Source organism: Amblyomma mixtum, chromosome 3 (genome assembly GCF_055824585.1).
Source record: "Amblyomma mixtum isolate Tamu chromosome 3, ASM5582458v1, whole genome shotgun sequence".
Taxonomy (NCBI): domain Eukaryota; kingdom Metazoa; phylum Arthropoda; class Arachnida; order Ixodida; family Ixodidae; genus Amblyomma; species Amblyomma mixtum.
Genome location: NC_143014.1, coordinates 376,530,164 through 376,549,904, shown reverse-complemented (window position 1 = coordinate 376,549,904; position 19,741 = coordinate 376,530,164). Strand labels below are relative to the sequence as shown.

Genomic DNA, 19,741 nt, shown 5'->3' with positions numbered 1-19,741 from the left:
ACGCTTGTCCCCAATACAAAATACCTGTTTCGCTTTCACGTAAAAGAACGGCCATTCTTGGCTACTAGAAGGTGGATGTAACACAACTGTGGCCGCATACAAGAAAATCTGGGCTATCCCGAATGGGGCTCTCCGCATAAAACCATTGAAGGTACCACGTGGGCCGACGCGAGGCTGAAAAGCCCGCATGCCTGCTGCTGCTCACATGGGTGCCCCGTCGGGTACCCCAGTGCTGATGCAGTGATATGTGAGCTTTATGCAGGTGTACGCCGGGCAATACCTGCCCGCAGACTACCGCTGTATGTCCCACTTGACCGTGGCAGGAATGGAAAGCAGGAGTGACAGCACGCTACCGACATCAGTTTCTTCTGGGGTATTCGTGGTAAGATAGAACAAAAACGCGGGATTTAAGAAAAAAAAAGCCTGAGCTAGCCCTCATCGGGCTGCCGGCAGAATGCTGCTGTATGGAGTCTAACTGAGTACGAAAGCGGTCGTGCCCGCATTGTTCCTTCATCGGTCCCTTTTAGGGCCGTATTTATGATCACCCCTTCAAATGTGTGGCCTCGGAGCGATATGTTTGAATATGGCTTACGTTTTATCTTTTCGTGAAATATACAAGACTGAATGTGGTTTTCCAGGAAACCTCCTCGCGTATTTCTGCGTGGTGAGCAAGAATGAGCAGCCGTGGGGCTGGGCACCTTGCGTGCCCATTAGGTTTCCATTAGGTGTCGAAACATAAATGATCGTACTCTGCAGCAGTTTAGCACTGAAATATCTAAAACAGAGTGGGAAAATGTATTGCTCAGCGGCATTGCCAATATATTCAAAGAGAAGTTAAAAGTATTAATTTCCGCTGCTTTCCCTACGTAGAAAAACTCCTGCCGTGAAAGGCTCACAAGCCATGGGTCAATTCAGAGTCTATAAAAGCCATCAACGACAAAGATGCCTCTATGAACGCTACATAAAAACAAAAAGCTCTGATAACTTTAAAGCTTTTAAGCGGCACAGAAACAAAACAAATGGACTGCTCCGCAAAAGCAAGGCGTCTTATTTTGAATATTGAAAATCTATTTAACACTGACACTGTAAAACAGATGTGCTCTGGAAGCGAATAAATTCTTTAAAAAAATACTAGCCGAACCAAAGATGCCCTTCTCTCCACAATGACAATCGATAAAAAATCTGTCACGGGTGATGAGTCAGCCACCGCCTTCAACGAGTATTTTGTCTCCATCTCAAGCCCTACACGACACGCATTCAATAGACAATGAAATGTAGCATACGCGATAGTGCTTTCTTTTCACCAGAAACCACAGCGGAAGTTCAAACTAAATTTCTACATTTTTGTTCCTTGGGAACAGCAGAAGCTGCAATGTTGACGGATTCCAGATAGCTCCAATAAAGCACGTGCTTCACATAATAAGCCCTATTAAAACGCATTTAATTAATTTAATATTTTTAACAGGCATTTTCCCTGAAAGACTAAAGGTGCTAAAGTTTCCGTTATTTTCAAAGGGGGTGCTAGAGCCTGCATGTCTAGCTACAGGCCAATATTGATTCTTCCAGTTTTTTCTAAGGGCATAGAAAAATTATTTCTGATAGAATAGCCAGCTTTCTAAACAAACATAACGTCATTACACCCTATCAGTTCGGATTCACAAAAAAACGGTCTACAGAATGTGCACTGCTCCTCCAGAAAGAATTCTGGAAGGCTTTAAACGTAAAGAGTACATGCTTGCATTATTTATTGACTTTTCAAAGGCATTCGATCGCATTACCCAAAAAACTCTTACTGAAAACCTAGAAGCTTACAGATTTCGCAGTACCTTTTTAGTCCTTCTGAAGAGCTACTTGCGGAATCGCCAGCCACAGGTACAAATTAGTGATTTTAAGTCTGAACTGAGAACGGTCCGTTGCGGTGTCCAGCAGGGCAGTATTCCATGTCCCCTGTTTTTGAACATCTACATTAATGACATAGTTAAGATCGACTCAAATAGCCACTTCATAATTTAAGCTGATGACACTACCTTACTTTTTTCCGGCCCGTCTTTACCCGAACTGCAAGTCAAAGCTAATAGGGTACTCGATTTGATAAAGAACTGCAGCATTAAATCTCACTGATTTTAAATACCTCCAAGACAAAAGCCGTATTATTCCGTCCTCGCAACAAGAAAACAGATTTTGATATCAACCGTATATTGGCTCTAATAACATAGAGATAACATCACAAGTAAAGAGCCTGGGCGTCATTTTGCATGAGAATATGTTGGAACTTGCAGGTCACCCATATTCGTTCTAAAATCACTCGCACAGTCGGCTTGCCGTCGCGACTACAGTTTGTTTTGCCACAAAACATTAAATTGATACTTTATAATTCATTGTTTTTTTTCCACGCTGAGCTACTGTTTTTTTTATCTGGGGCACTACCACACAAACTACTGTTAACATTCTTTTTAGGTTACAGCAAAAAGCAATACGTATCATTAAAAATGCCAACTTTAACACTGAGTCAAAACCAATCTTTTATGAATTGCAGATTCTACCCGTCACCGCACTGCAAAATTCAGTGCTTAGTTCAAGCTACAGCCAAACCTGAAATAAACATTTGCCCTCAGCAAAGCCTCGACCGTAGCTTTAAGACCTATTAGCGGTTTTAATGTATTGCTATTCACTTTAAAGCCGAACTCGAATACCACATTATTCACTTCTAAATCCAGGCCTTCAGTTGCTGACCTGAGCCAACTTTCAGCGAACTACTTGAGCGGGCATTTCTGAATGCCCTATTGCGAATTTGATCTTAGTCACTAGATCAAAATATGAAAAATACTGACTTGCACAACAGGGCTGCCAGCAAATTGCAGTCAGCGGCTTCACAAATTTTTTGAGAGATTAACATTGACTTCGAGTAATTCCGCGAATAAAAATGAGTCACGGCAGCCAGCCAGACTACTAACCAGGCACAGAGCAAAAAGCACCGCTTACGCTACACAGCATATATCCTTTACAGGTGTTTCAATGGCCATGAACACCTTTGCAGTAAGGGTGACAAGATGTGCAAGCTGGTTTTCATTTCATAACATACTGATAGCTAACTTTCAAGTTTAAAGCCTGTGTTCAGTCTTTGGCGCATCCAGCGTCTGCATTCGCTTCAGCCATGGCTCTCAAAGAAAATATCTCTCTTTGAGGCATTAACAATACAAGCAGATATCGGTCAGCGGGCGACAAAATCTGTGACGCAAACCTAATGGCAAACACTGCCGCTGTCGGTGAATTCGCCACGCCAAGTACTACAGGGTGGAACAAGAACATCGCTAGCGTTTAGCACTAGCTTAACACAGCAAATATTCGTAGGCACTGTGGGCAGACCCAGCTTGAGAAGCAAGAAAGAAACGCAATGTCAAAACACTAACCACAATGCCTCGACGCCTTGTCATCGCGCTTTAGGGGAATCCATTATATTCTACAGTAAAACCTGAATTAAACATTCACCCTCAGCAAAACCTCTTCCGAAACTTTCAGAGCTACTGGAGGTTTTCAAGTATTGCTATTCAGTTTAAAGCCGAAGTCGAATACCACATTAGTACTCACTTCTAAATTCGAAGGATCTACAAAGCACTGTCACAAAGGTGTAAGATACAAAACAGGAGAATTTTTTCGTAGTTTCTTTTTTTTTCCAATATTTGTTCATTCGAACAAAAGTAGCCTACTCCAAGCCTTCTTTCACATGCTCCACACACAAGGATTGTCATTTCGTGATCATGAAACAGCGTTTCAGGCATAGGTACATGAAATGTCTGCAATTTGGGAATTCTCCACATTGTACACGATGCAGTGTGGCCAAGGTATTATGAATTTGTACAACAGCCGAAATTAACATCAGCTGTGGCCCTGTCATCAAGACTGTAATGCTTCTAGAAATGAAAAAACTGCAAGCACTGCACCACGGCAAAGCTAAATAAACCAGCCCTGCTAAGGTTAGTGTGAAAAAAGCTTAGATGAACATTTCTCAACATGCTTTACAATTTTTACAGTGAAATTTTATATGCTCAAGTAAATGATAAATGGCCATTTTACCTTTTCAATCAGAAAATCAGCCATAATTAAAAAATTTCCTCTCACTGTCCACACAAGTGCTGAACTAGCCATATCTCAGAAGAGTGTCCTGTCATTTCTTAAAGCTTGGCACAATTTCTAACAAGCCAGCAAGCAAAAATCAGCACATTTATTGAAATCAACTTTCTTTTCTACAATTGCATACTATGTAAAAAAGCTGTTAGTAAAATGAAATATTTACTAAAGGTGAAAAACGCATATTTGTTCTTTGTGCAGCTGATCAAGATGAAATCCGCTGTCGCTCTGGCCTGTAATCGGTCATCAACCAATCGACAGGCTCCCAAAAGAAGACGACCAAGCCTCAAGTCCTCCTTACATATGAGCCAGCACAACACCTTTTATAAATAAACTCACCACCACACCTTCTCACCAATCATATGTCCATGTTCACTAATGAACATCGTGAATACTTAGTTCAATGGTGTAGAAGAACACATTTTTCATCAATAACTAGCTCCTTCACAAAGCTTCCACTACAGCCAAACCTCGATATAATGATATACCTGTCCATTGCCTACAAGGTATTTACTACGGTAATCACTAATAGAGTCAGGACAACCTTAGACTTTATTCAACCGAATGATCAGGCAGGCTTTCGTAAAGTATACTTGGCAATATACCATATGCACACAGTTTCAGTCAGGTGATAGAGGAATGTACAGAATATAACCAACCCTTATATATAGCCTTCATTGATTACGAAAGAGCATTTGACTCAGTCGAAACCTCAGCTGTCATGCAGGCATTGCAGAATGAGGGTGTGGAAGAGTGTCATGTGAAAATATTGGAAGATATTTATAACAACTGCACAGCTACTATAGTCCTCCATAAAATCAGCAATAAAATTCCAATATGCAAACGTGTCAGGCAGGGAGACACAATCTCGCCAATGCTATTCACCGCCTGCTTACAGGAGGTATTCCGGGGCCTGAAATGGGAAGAGTTGGGGATAAGAGTTACTGGAGAATACCTAAAGTAATTTGTGATTCGCTGATGACATTGCCTTGCTAAGCGACTTAGGACATGAACTGTAAAGTGTGATCAATGAGTTAGGCAGAGCAGAACGGTGGGGCTAGAAATTAACCAAAGTAATGTTCAACCGCCTAGCAAGGGAACAGCAGTTCGCAGTTGGTAGCGAGGTATTGGACGTAGTAAGAGAATATGTCTACTTAGGGCAGGTAGTGGCCGCTGATCTGGATCATGAGAAGGAAATAACCAGAAGAATAAGAATAGGGCGGGGCGCACATGGCAGGTTCTCTCAGATCATGAATGGCAGTTTTCCAATATACATTCCAATACATTTCCAATATTGGGTTGATCATGTGTGCTGCTTAGGATGCAAGCCTGCCGAGGAGAGATTGCGTAAAATTTCGCTCATAAGCTCTTTCCCGTTCAAAAATGCTTATGTCCAGAATTGTTGAGTTTGGCGTCAGTGGTACGCCACCAGACTCACCGGAACAATGCAGGCACGAGGGAAAAGCCCCTCCCTCAACGAAGTACATGGACGTCTGCAGCGGCTCAAACACCTTGATGGCCTCCACGTAGTGGCTGGTAGTCACCGCGTCCACACTGCCGCTGGATGACTCGTGTGGCAGAGGCAGAAGCTCATCCGCACTGAAGTTGGAGTCGTCGCACACGAGATAGCAGTGGGCCAGCCGGCTGGTTCCCTGGATGCCGAAGTGGCTGCCATCCGGACAATACGAGATCATAAGCAAGAAGATGCTAGCCTCCTCGACACAAAAGCTTAAACAGGCAGCAGTTGATGGCCTGAAGACTGCTGCAGACAAACACATATCCTAACCAACACATACTAAGTAAAATCCACCCGTCTCTAAGTGGGCTGCCTTTATTGTGCAGACTTTTTGTTCAAGAGCGAAAAGCAGCTCTTACGATCATAAAACTGCCTTAAAGAACAATCGAAAACTCTCAACATTCTTCACACTACTGCAAAAAAATATTCGCATTTAAAAGAGTTGTCATCTTTTGAGCTAGTTCATGTTTTGACATAGCATTCATGCTGCTTAGTGCAAACAGGACGAAGGAAAAGACGAAGACGAACATGGGCGTGCATATTTGCCTTCATCTTCTCCTTCTTCCTGGTATTTGCACTAATTGAGGTCAAAATCCCCACCTGCTCCAGCCATGCCCTCCAATGGCTTACCAAGAGGGGCTCACAACACAAAACAGCCCTGGCTGAAAGCGACGAAAGTGCACCATCATTGTTCACTTGGCCCAGTCCATCTGCCTTACTTATATTTCAAGTTGCCTCTGACGATATTTTATGTGCACTGCCTTTGTTGTGCAATCTTTCTGTTCCCTGCCACTTCCTACTGGCCCGCAAGTGCTCATTAAGCCTCTTATTACCTGAGTCGCTTTGGAACGTTAAACATCCATGAACCTATTCAGCCTAATTATGGTAACTGCCACCTTCTCAGCACTGCATTTCTAGCCAGAACTACTATTCACTGACCCCAGAAGCAACAATGCAGCATACCCAGTGTGCATTGTAACACAGCACAAAGTTAACGTTCCTTTTGCTTGTTAGAAATACTGCCTGTGCCAGCAAACGGAACACTCAACAAATGACAATACTGGCTATCAAGCCACGAAGTCAATATACTCGTCCTTCTGCACCCAGAGGCTGGATGCTCTGAAACCAGCAGCTTGAAGCACGTGGCACCAACATATGCAACGTAGCATTCCACCCGAGTGGTTGAGACAAGCGTGCGGATGCACTGTATATGCTCCTGCGTACTCTCCCTACACTCTGGTGGGCTATGCTGGGGAATAAAAGTCCATTCGAGTCTAATCACTCTGCCAGAATAAAATAAGAACAGCTAGAGAAATAAAGCAGACCAGTTAGGCTATTGAGCAGACAATCTTGGGAAAACAGGAGCTCATTACAGTATCAGGGGTTCAACAGCCAAAGTAGCATTTGAAGCAATTTTGGGGCAGGAAAATGTTTTGGAGTAGTTCAACGGTGAAGAAAACTTACTTTTGGAACAAAAAGTGAAAAGAAGTGAATATTTATAGCAGTTATTAACACCAGGAAGTCAAAATTTTTAAAAAATTTCTTGCATAAACCTAGCAGTCATGTCTTAGCACCGGTGGGCAAGGTCCTGACCGATGAATTCTGCAGAAACCCACAAGGTAGAGCCCATTTTGTACAAACCTGCAAAGCAGGCTGATCCAAAGCTCACTGCGCAAATATAACCTCACTAGCAGCTTATACACACCTAGAGCACATGTCGTTAACATGACGCCAATGCTTACATTTTGGAGCAACAGAATACCGGCAACTTCGAGGAGCCGCATAGAAAGACATAAAGGACACATGAATTAAAACCATGTGGTGCTTAAATAAATATGGTATTAGTAAAAAAAAAAGAATTAACAGATTATCTCATCATAAAGAGTCGATGTAAGCAAGAAACGCATTGTAAGAAAAGTGTACCACATTCTAAGATGGCTGATGCTGACAGGCACACACGAGTCCTGAGGAGCGTCCCTCATCAGCCACATTCCTTTCCTTTCTTTACTCCTTGACTAACAAGAGTGCCCCTGGCTTTCCATGGCGGCTCTTCAATTAAGCTACCAGAGCTCCCCACGTGCTGGAGAGGGGATGGTGCTACCATGTGGCACACAAACCGCTGGCACATTCGCCACGGCCGGATACCTTCATAACCGCTTCTATTGACCACCACTTTGAAGAACACAAAATTGGAGCTGGTTACCAGCCATGCTAATGAACTGGCGGCTCGGGACCTCTGTTGTGGGCTTCGTGCACATTATGCAATGCGCTAGAACTCGCGCGGCACTGTTGACTCACTTATCATAGCCAGAGCTCTTTGATATTAGCCGTTGCATAACATCCCACAGGATCCATCAAAGAATGACAGTTTTATGGGGCCAAAGTTCAGGTGTATACAAACTGTAGCACCGCTCGCGGTGAATAATGCAAACTGCATTCAAGTTGCAAACTTCGAAATTATCGGTAAACACACATCTGCCTTCCAACAAAATCATTGAAACAGGTGCATCAACAAAAATCCATACAGTTCGACAGAGAAGTGACGAAATAAAAGAACCAGAAAAGGAAAAGCTATTAAGAAGACAGTGGTGACATTCTAAAACAAGAAAAAGATCCTCAGCTGTTACAAATTATAGACCAGTAGTCTTGACCAGAAGCCATTACTAGTATGCATTTAATAGAAGTGGTTCTGCCTCTTTTTTATCTTGAAAAGTACATGACACAACTTGACGTGGCATCATGAGAGATGTTATCTTGAAGAGTGCAAGACACAAACAGGTTGCGGCAAATGCATGAAAGACGTCAATGAGTATTTTAAAAACACTGTCATGCTCTTCCTGGGCTACCGATACAAAACGCCTGCTTGGACTGACCGCAGTCTGGTTCTTTCAAGAATACAGACTAAGCATTCATAGTGTACCAGTCCACAAGAGAATCCGCCTTATGACTCCTCAATCAAGCTCATCAATGTGCATTTGCCTTCAGAACCAGTCCAGTTCAGAGCTTATACATTGTTGCTAATGCGTGGAGTCTATAGAAAGAGCAAACATATCTATCGATGATGAACACCTTCAAGGTCAAATTACTTAGAGATCACCTGTTCAGGCTGTATGCGAGAAAAACCAACTTACCAGGAGCCTTAACTTATGTGAGAACTCTAGCTAATCAAATTGATGTGCCCCTTGATGGCTGCCCCACTAAATGCATGAATATTGCACCAGTTCCATGGTCTCTTCAGCTTACTGAATGCGATAAATCGTTGCTGACTGTTCCTCAGAGGAATAGCCCACTGCAAGCTATTCAACAGAAATTTCTGCCCTTTCAAGAAAAACACAATTGTTGAGAGTTTTACACCGATGGATCCAAAAGCACAGATTCATTGATGAAACATTTGCAATCCTCATGGCTGTATTACAAGATTCCAGAAAACAAAATAACAAAACCTGTCATACACACAGACTTGCATAGTGCTGTTCCAGCCCTTTGGGGTGCAGGGAAAAATATGCATGCCACTTTCAACACAGTGCGGAGTCGTTGAATAAGGCCTGCAAATAACATTTTGTTGGGTCCCGAGACACTAATTTATGGAAATGAAGCTGACAAGGTGGCAACATCTGCGTCCCAAATATGGGACCTGTGGATATTACCCACATTCCCAACAGATGCCACATTAAACACAAAATAGCTGAAATGTGGCAAAGTGCAAGGGATGAAGAAACAGACAACCCACGTGCTCAATTATCAAGCCTTATGCAGGTGACTGGAAGGAACAGCTTAAAAAATGCTTTGTTCAGTGGCTTTGACAATACTGAGGACAGGCCATTAGCATTGGGCGCACTCATATCTATTCATGTAAACCACTGCCCTGTATGTGATAAATGTGAGCACAGCCATTGAGTGTAATCGATGCAAGAACGACCGGAGAGCACAAATTCCAGAAGTACACTAGTGCACCGAACTTCACCCTAAGCTCTTCGTTTCACCGGATTCAGTAATCCCGCTGTCAAGAACGCTTAAATTTTTAAAGAAAATTGATGTTCCACTATTGGCCTCTTTACAGTGAACAGTTATGATCCCGGAATTTTGAGCTATCTAAATAAACAGCGCACAATTTTGAAGTTCAATTATTGCACACAATTTTACACCAGTCTTCACTCTATTCATCACTTGCTCTAAATCTCTCATCCTGAGATCACCCAATGTCCCTGGCGCTATTTTGCCTCGATACCCTTGTGGCAATAACCACCATTATTTATTAATTATAACTGCGTCCCCACGCGCCTTTTCGACCTCGTCGCATGTCAGACGCCGCGTTGCAGATGAGAGGGCAATGTAGCGGATCGCGACCGTGAAAGCCACATTTCGATAGAGGCGAAATTTAGAAACACCCAAATGCAGCGAAGTACCCGGAAAAGAACCCCACGTAGTCGAAATCACTCCGCAGCCCTCAACCATGGCCACATGTTAGGCCTAGAAAACGTACTTACGATTTTCGCAGACAGCGAGTAGGACAAACCAGCGGGTTTCGTTCCATTAGCCTGAAAAGAAAATGCTATGGAGCGCTCGCCGACTCAAACCCAGGCAGAAGCGGCTTGCGTTTGATGAGCCTGAAAAGAAAAATGACGCGGAGTGTTAGCGGGCTCGAGCCAAGGCCCCAGTTCGATAAGCCTAAAAAGAAAAAAGCCAAGGAGCGCACAACAGGCAGCGGTTTGTGCGCAGCGCATGACGCTCGATCTCGCACGCAAAATTAAGCCAAAATGCGCTTCGAGACATTCAGTTCCCCCAAGAAAAAAGTACCAAAACTGCTTTCGCAGACGCTTACATTGTGGTAGGCCGGCCGAAGCGAGCTGCAACGCCAAACACCACAAGAACAGCAATAATGGCGCTTGCATGGGCCTTCTTCCCTTTATAGGAGAATATGACGCAAAGCTACAATAGCAACGCTAAAAGGTTAGTGTTTGAAGCAAAGCTTTTCAAAAGCAGCGGCGCTGCGATCGCTGTTTGTTTTTGCCCATACATCTGCTAGTATGGTATCTCTAGCAGAGTGTATTCCGGGTGGTGGCGCTGAATGCAAGATAAAGACGCGGTCTATTCAAACAAGCGAAAAAAAAATGGTTCGGTGGGAGACCGTGCTGGCTAGCTCTGACCCCAGAACGCAAGTTTTGGCGGTGGAGTGGGCTGACAAAGTCGTCGAGGGCTATGTACTCTCGACCACTTAACGCGACCTCTTGCCAAGCTCTTCCCGGCGAATAAAATGTTTTACAATCAATCGAAAAAGTGAAATACTCAGTACCTGTCTCGACGGACAACTGAACAACGCCGTGGAAAGGGACTGAGGTGCGAGTGAAAAAGAGAAAGAGCTGCTGTAGTTGAGGGCTGCTGAGTAATTAAGGCCACCTGGGGATTTAGCGTGCACCGACGTCACACAGCACACGGTCGCCTTTTGCGTTTCGCCTTCATCGAAGCGCGGCTGCCGCGGACGGGTTCGAGGACACCGTTGTTGCGCCGCGCTTGGGAAAAGAGGGCCCGGACTACCCTCTGGTACAAAATACTCTCTACCTCTCTTGGAGTGAGCCCCCTCTCCTTCCGTTTCCTCCTCGAGATTTTTCTCTCTTGCGCCTCGTCGATCGAGTAGGCTCCGCAAGACAAAATCACCCTTCCTCCGTTGTTAGCCGGAGGCGTGGTGTCTGGTGGAGTGCGTCACATGTCTACGTCATGGCCCCGCCTTGAATAGAATTCTTTTCTTGGTTTCTGCTTGCTACCCGGTCTAGTTGCGGTGAGGGGGGGGGGAGCAGCGGGTCTCCCAAAGCCCCCTCTATTTTGCTCTTTGGGTCTCCTCGCGGTGTTTCGTCGCGTTTTTTTTCTCTGTCCTTCCTCTCCCCAATTGCTTGGGTCGAGGATATAGTCGTCCGGAGCGAAGTGTCTTCCGCAAACCACCACATTCTTTACCGTTGTATCAAGGCCGATGCGTTGGCGCCAGACTCGACTCAACTCATAATCTCCTGGAAATGTGTGCCGGATCGTGGTTCGACTCCAGTCGCTGCGTGCGCATCCAACGACGAAACAGCGCGTCGTTGCATTTTCTCCGCACACTGAGCGATCGAGAGGCGCGATCGGCTCGTCCACCTAACCTTCTTAGTTCATACATGTGTTTGTCGACCGCAGTTAGCGAGCCACCTTTTCATTTTTTTAGGCCTCCCCATCGTTTCACGACTGGAAGGGCGGAAGCCGGTTCTGTTCGAAACACGCGGCGACGCGCAGACCCGGTCCGCCCGTTTGCTTTTCTCCATATGTGTTTGTGTTCAGTGTGTCTGTGTCTTTTCGCCATTCCTAAGCTCATGTCGTTCTTTGGAGTCAAGGCGTAGGCAAGATGAACGAAGGATAAGCGGTATGTGAGCGGAGCGGTCAAGTGGGCGAGCGAGGGAAAGGCTCTACTGCACAAGTAACTAAAACCTCGTTTTGGGGGGCTTGCATGGAAGAAAAAAAACAGAAGGGAGCGAGCACGCAGAGGGCTATCTCGTGACGTGATCACGGCGGGAGGCGGACCGACTCACTCAGTTTTACTATTTTTTACTTTTTATGACTAGGGTCGCCGTACGCTCCCTCCGCAGTTTTTTTTTCCTTCATGCGAGTTTGTATATATATAGCATGTGCCAAAATGAAAGGCGCTGCGGAAAGCGTTGCGCAGACGACGCGACGCCAAGGCTACGCCAAACCAACGATGCACTAATGGAATGCCTTTAGCAAAAGATGGCGAAAGTAACCCGCATGACGTCAAACGGGTTCAGAGTAGTGTGCGGGGACATTTTTGTGGAAGGAAAGAACGAGTGGGCTTTGAATTGAATATTTCCAGCTTTCCGGGGCGCGCATGGCTCTATTATTTTGCAGAGGTTATCTTCGATGCCTCATCTATGCAGTGGGCTTGTTTTTCAAAAATGTCCGGACCCTGGGCAGGTACCCTTTACAGCACAGACGACTCCAATTTTAAAGGGGCCTGAAATGGACTTTAACAAAGTCGCGGTATGCTTGGGACGGTATAAAGGACGCTGCTGCACGAATATTCTCCAACAAGGATTTTTTTATGCGCTTTGTAGAAGCTGTGTATCAACAGACAAAATTTGAAGGTCAGCGTCTTCGCTCCTTTCCCTCTCCTCTTGTCACGTACAGCACGCTGGAAGGACGGCCCTGGAGTCACTGCATGGTCTCATAGCTGGCCCTCCAAGGGCTTCCGCAGAACTTTTTCCAGGGGGGAGGGGGCACCCGATGTCCGGGGATGGGGGCGGCGGTAGGTTAGCACCAAAAAGGAACTAGTGCATAAATAATATCCGTAATTCCAGGGGGGGGGGCGGCCGCCCCCCCTTGCCCCCCTTCCGGACGCTCATGCGGCCCTCCTCCCCCACCGCCGGAGGCGGAGCTTCCTGACCCGCTGGAGCGACGCGCCTTACTGGCCGCGGCGATGGTAGCCGCCTGACGCCTGAAATGATCTAACTATACAGCCACCTCTGAACTTATGTTGTCATGTGCGAGCGATAGAGGAGGGTGCAACCGTGAGAATGTCGCCAGAAAGTGCTCGCAAACTTTCGCGCGTAATTGTGGGCTCTATGCTGCGTGTAGAAGTGCAATGTTTGGCTCAGGTGTTCATGACAACACAATTCAATGTAAGCGAGTAAATGTGCTCTCCTCAGAAGGTGTCTCACAGCCCCTTAAGCTGGTGTAACAAAAGAAGTATGTCGGGCAGAAGCGTATAGCTTTCACGTCCGGTACTCTTAGGCACACAGACACACTTATACGGAACATTAAGTTTTGGTAGGCACAAATTGCACCGACGCCCCGCCATACCAGGCGCTTTTGCAGCCGGAGCGCAACGGTTTTCGACCGACGCAATAAGTGGTATTTCTCTTATTTCTTGCATGCCAATCAGCCACAGAACTACGTTCGTTAGGCCATGTATAATTACCGAAAAATCAGAAACAATGATTGCGTCAACGCGTATAGTTGTTTAGTTGGAGAAAAACTGGCTTCAGGAACATGTGTCCCTATGTCCCGTAACGGGGTTCAGTTCCGCCTTTCAGCTTTGACTTCTGTGCCCTAGAATTTGGCATATCGCTTCTAGTTCAATCGGCTGCCCCCACGTGGCGTATGTGGTTTATGAACATTCAAAACTGCCGCGCTGACATCACACGTGGCATAAAGAGAAAGAGGACTGAGTACAGTCTCGCTCAGCGTTAGACCTGACATTTTCCTTCCCTGGAGTAACAGTTCCTCTTGGACGTCAGCTGACTGTGCCTCCAGTGATCGATCACCTTCCGATCAGTTTCCAGGTTTGCGTGCCAGTGGGCCTTACCGCCACCACTGTCACCACTTCAGGCGCTTTAGCATGTGTTCCCAGACACCCTTAGAGGGGGACACGAGAGAACAGCACATATATAATAAAGCAGCATGCGTCAAAACAGTGCACAAAATACAGCACAGCGACAAAACAGCACAAGGAAAAAACAGCACGCAACAAAACAGCACAGGTAAAAAGCAGCACAGCTACAAAATAGCACAGGGAAAAAGCAGCACTCTCTCTCCCATAACGCATGTTCCCCCTTTACCGATCTGCTCGGGGCGGCCAGCGTGAAATCGCAATCGCCGGGGCTAATCATGGCTTAATCGGATTAACCATGCTGTCATGAAAATCGGTCGACGACATTGGCTGGAGGGCCTACATTGAGGCGGCTTAGTTCTTGACTTGTATGCGACTATAGCCACGATGTTATTCTGCGTGCTTAAGAAAGAAGTCATGTTCTACGCGCGCATTTGAGCTGTAAATTTCAATTAGAAGTTGTCGACTTTAAGCTCCTCCCCCTGGCAGCGACAGCCATATACTGAACCAGCCTGAGTGACGTCTTGACCCAACAGCGGCGGCGTCCGCTGTAGCGTCGGTGCGGAGCATCGCGCGTGCCCACGTGTGTCCTGCTGTCACCACTTCGCGCACTTTCCCAAACACGTGGGAGTAGGCTTAAACGGCGGCTCGAGCTAGTCGACAGCGGTCAACGCCCTTCTTATATAGGCTTGTTCCACGTCTGTCTGTTCTTCGCGCCAAGTCAGACGCGCACATACACACAGTATTGGCCGTGCAGTCTCCTTCTGCAGTGCAGTCTCCTTCTGCAGTGCAGTCTCCTTCTGACTCCATAGGTCAAAACGCCGGGTGTGGCTTCGAGGAGCACCGAGAACGTTTCGGTGCGGCGCCGCCGCTGACGCGCCAGTGAAGAGGGGAGGGCCTATTTTAGCACACTCAAGGCTACGCCCTCTCCGTCGATTTAGAGTAGAAACGTCTCGGGACATTCTAGAACAATCGACGTCATGGCTGACGGAATCCCTCGGCGCACTGCGTCGGCGAGAGGTGGTGGAGGGGGCAGCCACACACACAAAGCTAGTCGCTCTCTGGGGTTTCCTTCTGCCGTTTTACGACGCGCGGCGGCGAGAGCTCTCCGCACGGCGCTGTTTTTGTTTTTTTTTTTCCAAAAATGCGCTGAATTTTGTGACACCTGCCATGGCACAATGTGGTGAAGTTGCGAAGACTGGTCAGCAGCTAGACAGAAAATGAAAGGGCACCGGCTTTTGTTGCCTGTGTCCCCCTGTCGTAACTTCCCCCTTCACCCCTCCGCACCCCTAACCTGAACAAGGTACCACCCACTGCCTTAGCCTCACTATGCGCAGTGTGCAGTTCAGTCGTGAACAAGTACGTGACCGTCAGCTTATGTCTTTAGTGATGCTAGTGATTGCAAGCAAGCCAGTGTTGCCTGACTGCGACATGGTTCAGAAGAACTTTTAAAAACTCAATGGGGGACCGCAGCCTCGCAGGGGGACACTGCAGGCGCTAGGGTGCTTCGACGGCCAGGAGGTGCGCGGACATCAAGGCACTGTTGCGACTCGGGTAGCATGGCCGGACAGGTGATGAGACGAGAATGATCGAAGACCGGATTATGAGGAAGGCAAGGAAAACTTTATACAACTATTTACATTACGTATACGTACAGCAACTGAGAGTGCTTCTCAGCCGAAGTGTCTCGATGAAAGGAAGCTACTTGAGGTGAAGGACCCCTTGACCATCATCTGCTCCGAGTTTTATAGCGCCAAAAGTTCTAGATGGAGGCTGTGTTTGCCGAGGAAGGTGTGTCCAAGTTCACAAGTTCACGCACTCTCTGCCCATGGAACATGCCCCCATCACGTCTTGAGCTTGCGAGGAGGGTGCCATCTACGTCACGCACACACAGGAATCTCTGCGAGTGACGTTCCCACAGCACGTAGCTGGTCGCACGTCTTTCTCATCAATGCATGGGCAAGGCTACATGGAAGGGTGCACGGAGTCAGCTTCTCCTTTGGAGATGAATGCCGATCTCAAAACATGATGACTGGACCCTGCAGCGCTTCCCGGTGCTCCTTGGTAGCCCGTGGGAAATACCACTTAAGTCGCACGGGGCTCAGTCTTCCAGCGCCTCATCGAAGTGGCCAGCAGGTGTGATAGAGGAAACCCTTTTTTCGCCGAGGCCAAGGGCATCCAGTCTACAGCCATAGCAAAGTTGTCGGCTTTGTTGACAGTTCTCGGTTGTTGCTTGCTCCGGTCCGTGTGGCCAGAAGCAGAAAATCATAACAGCTCGTCCGCCGCCAGGTAGAGGTCTTGAAAGGGTTTACAGCTCCTCGCTGTCGTCTGATGAAGCCGCATCAGCTGGGCAGGGGCCCTGTTTCCTGGGTGATCCATGGGCCGATGTCTGCAGGCCAAGGATCTCAAGTGGAGCTATAGTTTGGTTTGGTTTATGGGGTTTAACATCCCAAAGCGACTCAGGCTATGAGAGACACTGTAGTAAAGGGCTCCGGAAATTTAGACCACCTGGGGTTCTTTAACGTCCACTGACATCGCACAGTACATGGGCCTCTAGAATTTCTCCTGGAAATTTGGCCGCCACGGCCGGGATCAAACCTGTGTCTTTTGGGTCAGCAGACAAGCACCATAACCACTGAGCCACCGCGGCGGCAGAGCATTAGTGATCAGATCTGCACAATGCCCCCTCCTCGGCAAGGCAAGAGCACTGCCCACTCCCGAGTCGTGCCAGGCAAATAAAGAACAAGGCTTTAAGCTGTGCTGCTAGAATATTTCCCCTTTTTGGCTCCCCCCCTCAGGCGGCCTGGTAGGGTGAGCTGCGGACGTGACCTATGCGAGCGATTCAATGGCACCGCATCTTTCAAGTTTGAATCAGGTTCGAAGAAAGTACAGCTGCCATTGCAATCCATAGACAGACGGTTGGTAGATGGGTTGCGAGGATAGTACAATTTAAGTAATATAAACATCATAATCTCAAACCCTATACTATACATAACAAAACCTCAAACATATGCGATGTCGTGAGAGAAGAACCAAACATTGTATACGCGCGGGGGAGACCACATTTCCAAGGAAACTGATAGTTGCTACAGTGATCGTTTCCACCACACTGCAATGGACAACACTTAGGTTACGCATCATCATTACGGCAAGAAAACACGAAAGGCACAAAATTGCACACAGGAATAAAAGCTCAAAACTTTGCACTTTTCTACAGAAGTAAACGCATAAAAAAAGAAAACAGTAAAAACAAGAAAGACGTATTCCTGGAATACGCATACTTCAGCAACGCCCTGCGCGGTCAGACGGCCAGTCTACCAGCTGTTCCCAAAATCTGCGGGGCTGATTAGTTCTGTCTCTTTGTGACAGGCATGCAAATCTTGGGTACGCTGTAAAAAATGAAACACCTTTAAAGGCGTTTCCAGGTGTCTATAACTCACACCCGGTCAAGATGGGAGTCTTGTGATTTCAATACATCTTTCACGTGGGGTGTTTCTGGAAAGAACCAGCCCGAAAATGAAAAACGTGACCCAAAGATGTTGAGGTGAATCACATGCTATTACCGCCGAGCCACAGGTGTTTTAGCACTTCTTGCATCCCTTCACCCTTCAGAAAAAATGTATGCAATGGGTTCATAATTTGTTCGCACTTTTATTACTTTTTTGAGTGTTCTTTAAATGTACCATTATAATGCCTACATAATGCAATATACCTGTATTACTGGAGCTCTTCATAGCAGTAGACATGCTGTGTGCACCTAAGAAAAACGTTCATTGACACACAAATCATAACACTGCAGAAATGTGGAAAATTTTTATTAGAACAAAACACATCCACAACACAAAGCATAAGAAGCTTCTCCAATGAATTCCTTACTGCCATCCAAGGAACACTAAAATTTCAAGGTAAAACTGCACCATACCTGCTTTTATTGGTTTTATGATGCTGCAAGAATAAGATTCCACTGCACTTACTCTACCTCCCAATTTTTTCAGAGAAAACAGACTGAAAAATTCATGCTTGTTCAGCCTTATAAACCAGCCTGAAGAAGGCCTGGACTGAGACACTAACTCCCATGAATAAGCAAACTTAAGGCAGCTTATGCTGAACATCCATATTCCTGACATTATGGCAGCTGTGAAGTGAGCTGCAGTGGTGAGCTTGCTGAGTAGTCATCCTGCCTTGACGAACAGGTTCTCAGCCACCTCAGGATTTTCTTTGGAGAGCAGCATACATGGTGCGAGTCTGCATTTTACACAAAAACAGTAAATTATTTCCTATCAGTTTACACTGCTCAATCATCCTTATAAATGCCAACATACTGCTCATTAACGATGTGTTTTATTACGCATGCTAGCGCTAACAGAAAGAAGAAAATCTGCCCATGTTGTGAGCAAGCGCCAGCTGTTATTTTTTGAACCATTGAAAAGAGCCCACTGTGGTTTAAAAAAAATAGCTCTAAACGACATTATACAAACAATGTTTTAGCTAAAAAGCTACCTGTTATGAAATGGAATGAAGGTGGTCAGGCCATGCAATTAATTCTGTACGAACTGCTACAAGCTAGTGCAAACTACTGGCCTGCCTAGTAAGTAAACTGATTATAAATGGCACAAAACACGACAATAAAGATGCAAATAGCACACTTCAAAATGCTTTAAAATAAACCCAACGACAAGTCATGTGCAACATTCACTGTGACAGCAGAAAGCATAGTATCTGATGAAAGTCAGCGACACAACCCCTTCCATGAGAGTGGTCGGCTGCAACTAACACAAAGCATGAATTCATCATTATACCAAGCATGTGGCATCTTGAAAGGCAGGCCACAATGCTAAGTTAACATATACCCCATGTCTGCGGCCAGTAAACTCAAAAAGTCATCAAGAAAAATTTGCATTAGGTTACAAAACTACTTCAAGGAAAGGAGCTGGGCCAGTCGATGCATGATTCTTGGCAAAACCATGTAGGATAACAGGACACAGACAAGAAGACACAGGTGCAGCGCTGACTAACAACTGAAGAATTTATTGCTAATACAGGAAGCATCATTCAAAATGCAGAGAAAGAAAGTCATAGAATCGTCATTTCGTCACATCTGTCGTGATTATTTATCCAGATGGTCAATTTCATTTTTTGTTAGCATTGGCGATGATGTGCTTAAGCAGGTTGAACAATTGTTATGTACCATGCACGTCTCTTATATTTTCTCAGAATTTTACTTCCTTTCTCGAAAGTGTGGGATACACTCACAGTCCGACACGTGTCTCGCTAGCTTGCTACCATATCCTGTCTCAGTATTGCCGACATGTTCCATTAGACAAATGTTGACACGCTGACCTTATTTCCCAACATATGGCGATCTGCATGATGGAGGGATCTTGTAAACTAAGCCACTGTCTCTGGACTGCTTTTGAAGCAGCTTTGCTTGGTGCGTTGCATACTACATTCAGCTACTTTCTGCAAAGAAGCAAATGAAGCCACTGCAAAAGAACTTCCGCAAGCTGCAAAAGAAGGTCAAGCGTCAAATAGTGAAGAATGAAAGCTCAAAACTTGTGTGAAGCCAACAACTTGATCAAATTAGTGCTGGCTGTGAAGAAGAGTGAGGGGTTATGCCTGAATGCCTTCTTTATGCCAAAAACACGCAACGACAACTGGCCTTTCAGAGTAATTGTCTCTGAACAAGGATCGTGGCAGCAACCCTTAGGGCAGTACCTGCAAGAATTGCT

General features: G+C 46.0%; 2 protein-coding genes across 7 annotated transcripts in view; both read right to left on the bottom strand.

Moving 5' to 3' along the window:
• LOC149356851 (uncharacterized) overlaps positions 1 to 6,257 on the bottom strand; it is a 305,537-nt gene extending 299,280 nt beyond the window's left edge. The window contains exons 1-2 of the mRNA XM_089576445.1: positions 6,245 to 6,257; positions 5,567 to 5,890 (exon numbers count right to left, since the gene is read on the bottom strand). Of these exons, the coding sequence (XP_089432571.1) occupies positions 5,567 to 5,890; positions 6,245 to 6,257 (337 nt within the window). The remainder of the gene's footprint in view (positions 1 to 5,566; positions 5,891 to 6,244) is intronic.
• LOC149356850 (uncharacterized) overlaps positions 5,714 to 19,741 on the bottom strand; it is a 45,175-nt gene continuing 31,147 nt past the window's right edge. For 3 of the 6 annotated variants that reach the window (XM_089584358.1, XM_089584364.1, XM_089584363.1), the window contains one exon: positions 17,332 to 18,257. The gene's annotated coding sequence lies outside the window, so the exon portion shown is untranslated. Of the gene's footprint in view, positions 5,797 to 8,569; positions 9,190 to 10,131; positions 10,252 to 15,857; positions 16,402 to 17,331; positions 18,258 to 19,741 lie in introns of those variants that run through there. The other 3 variants (XM_089584360.1, XM_089584361.1, XM_089584362.1) reach the window with 3 other exon arrangements.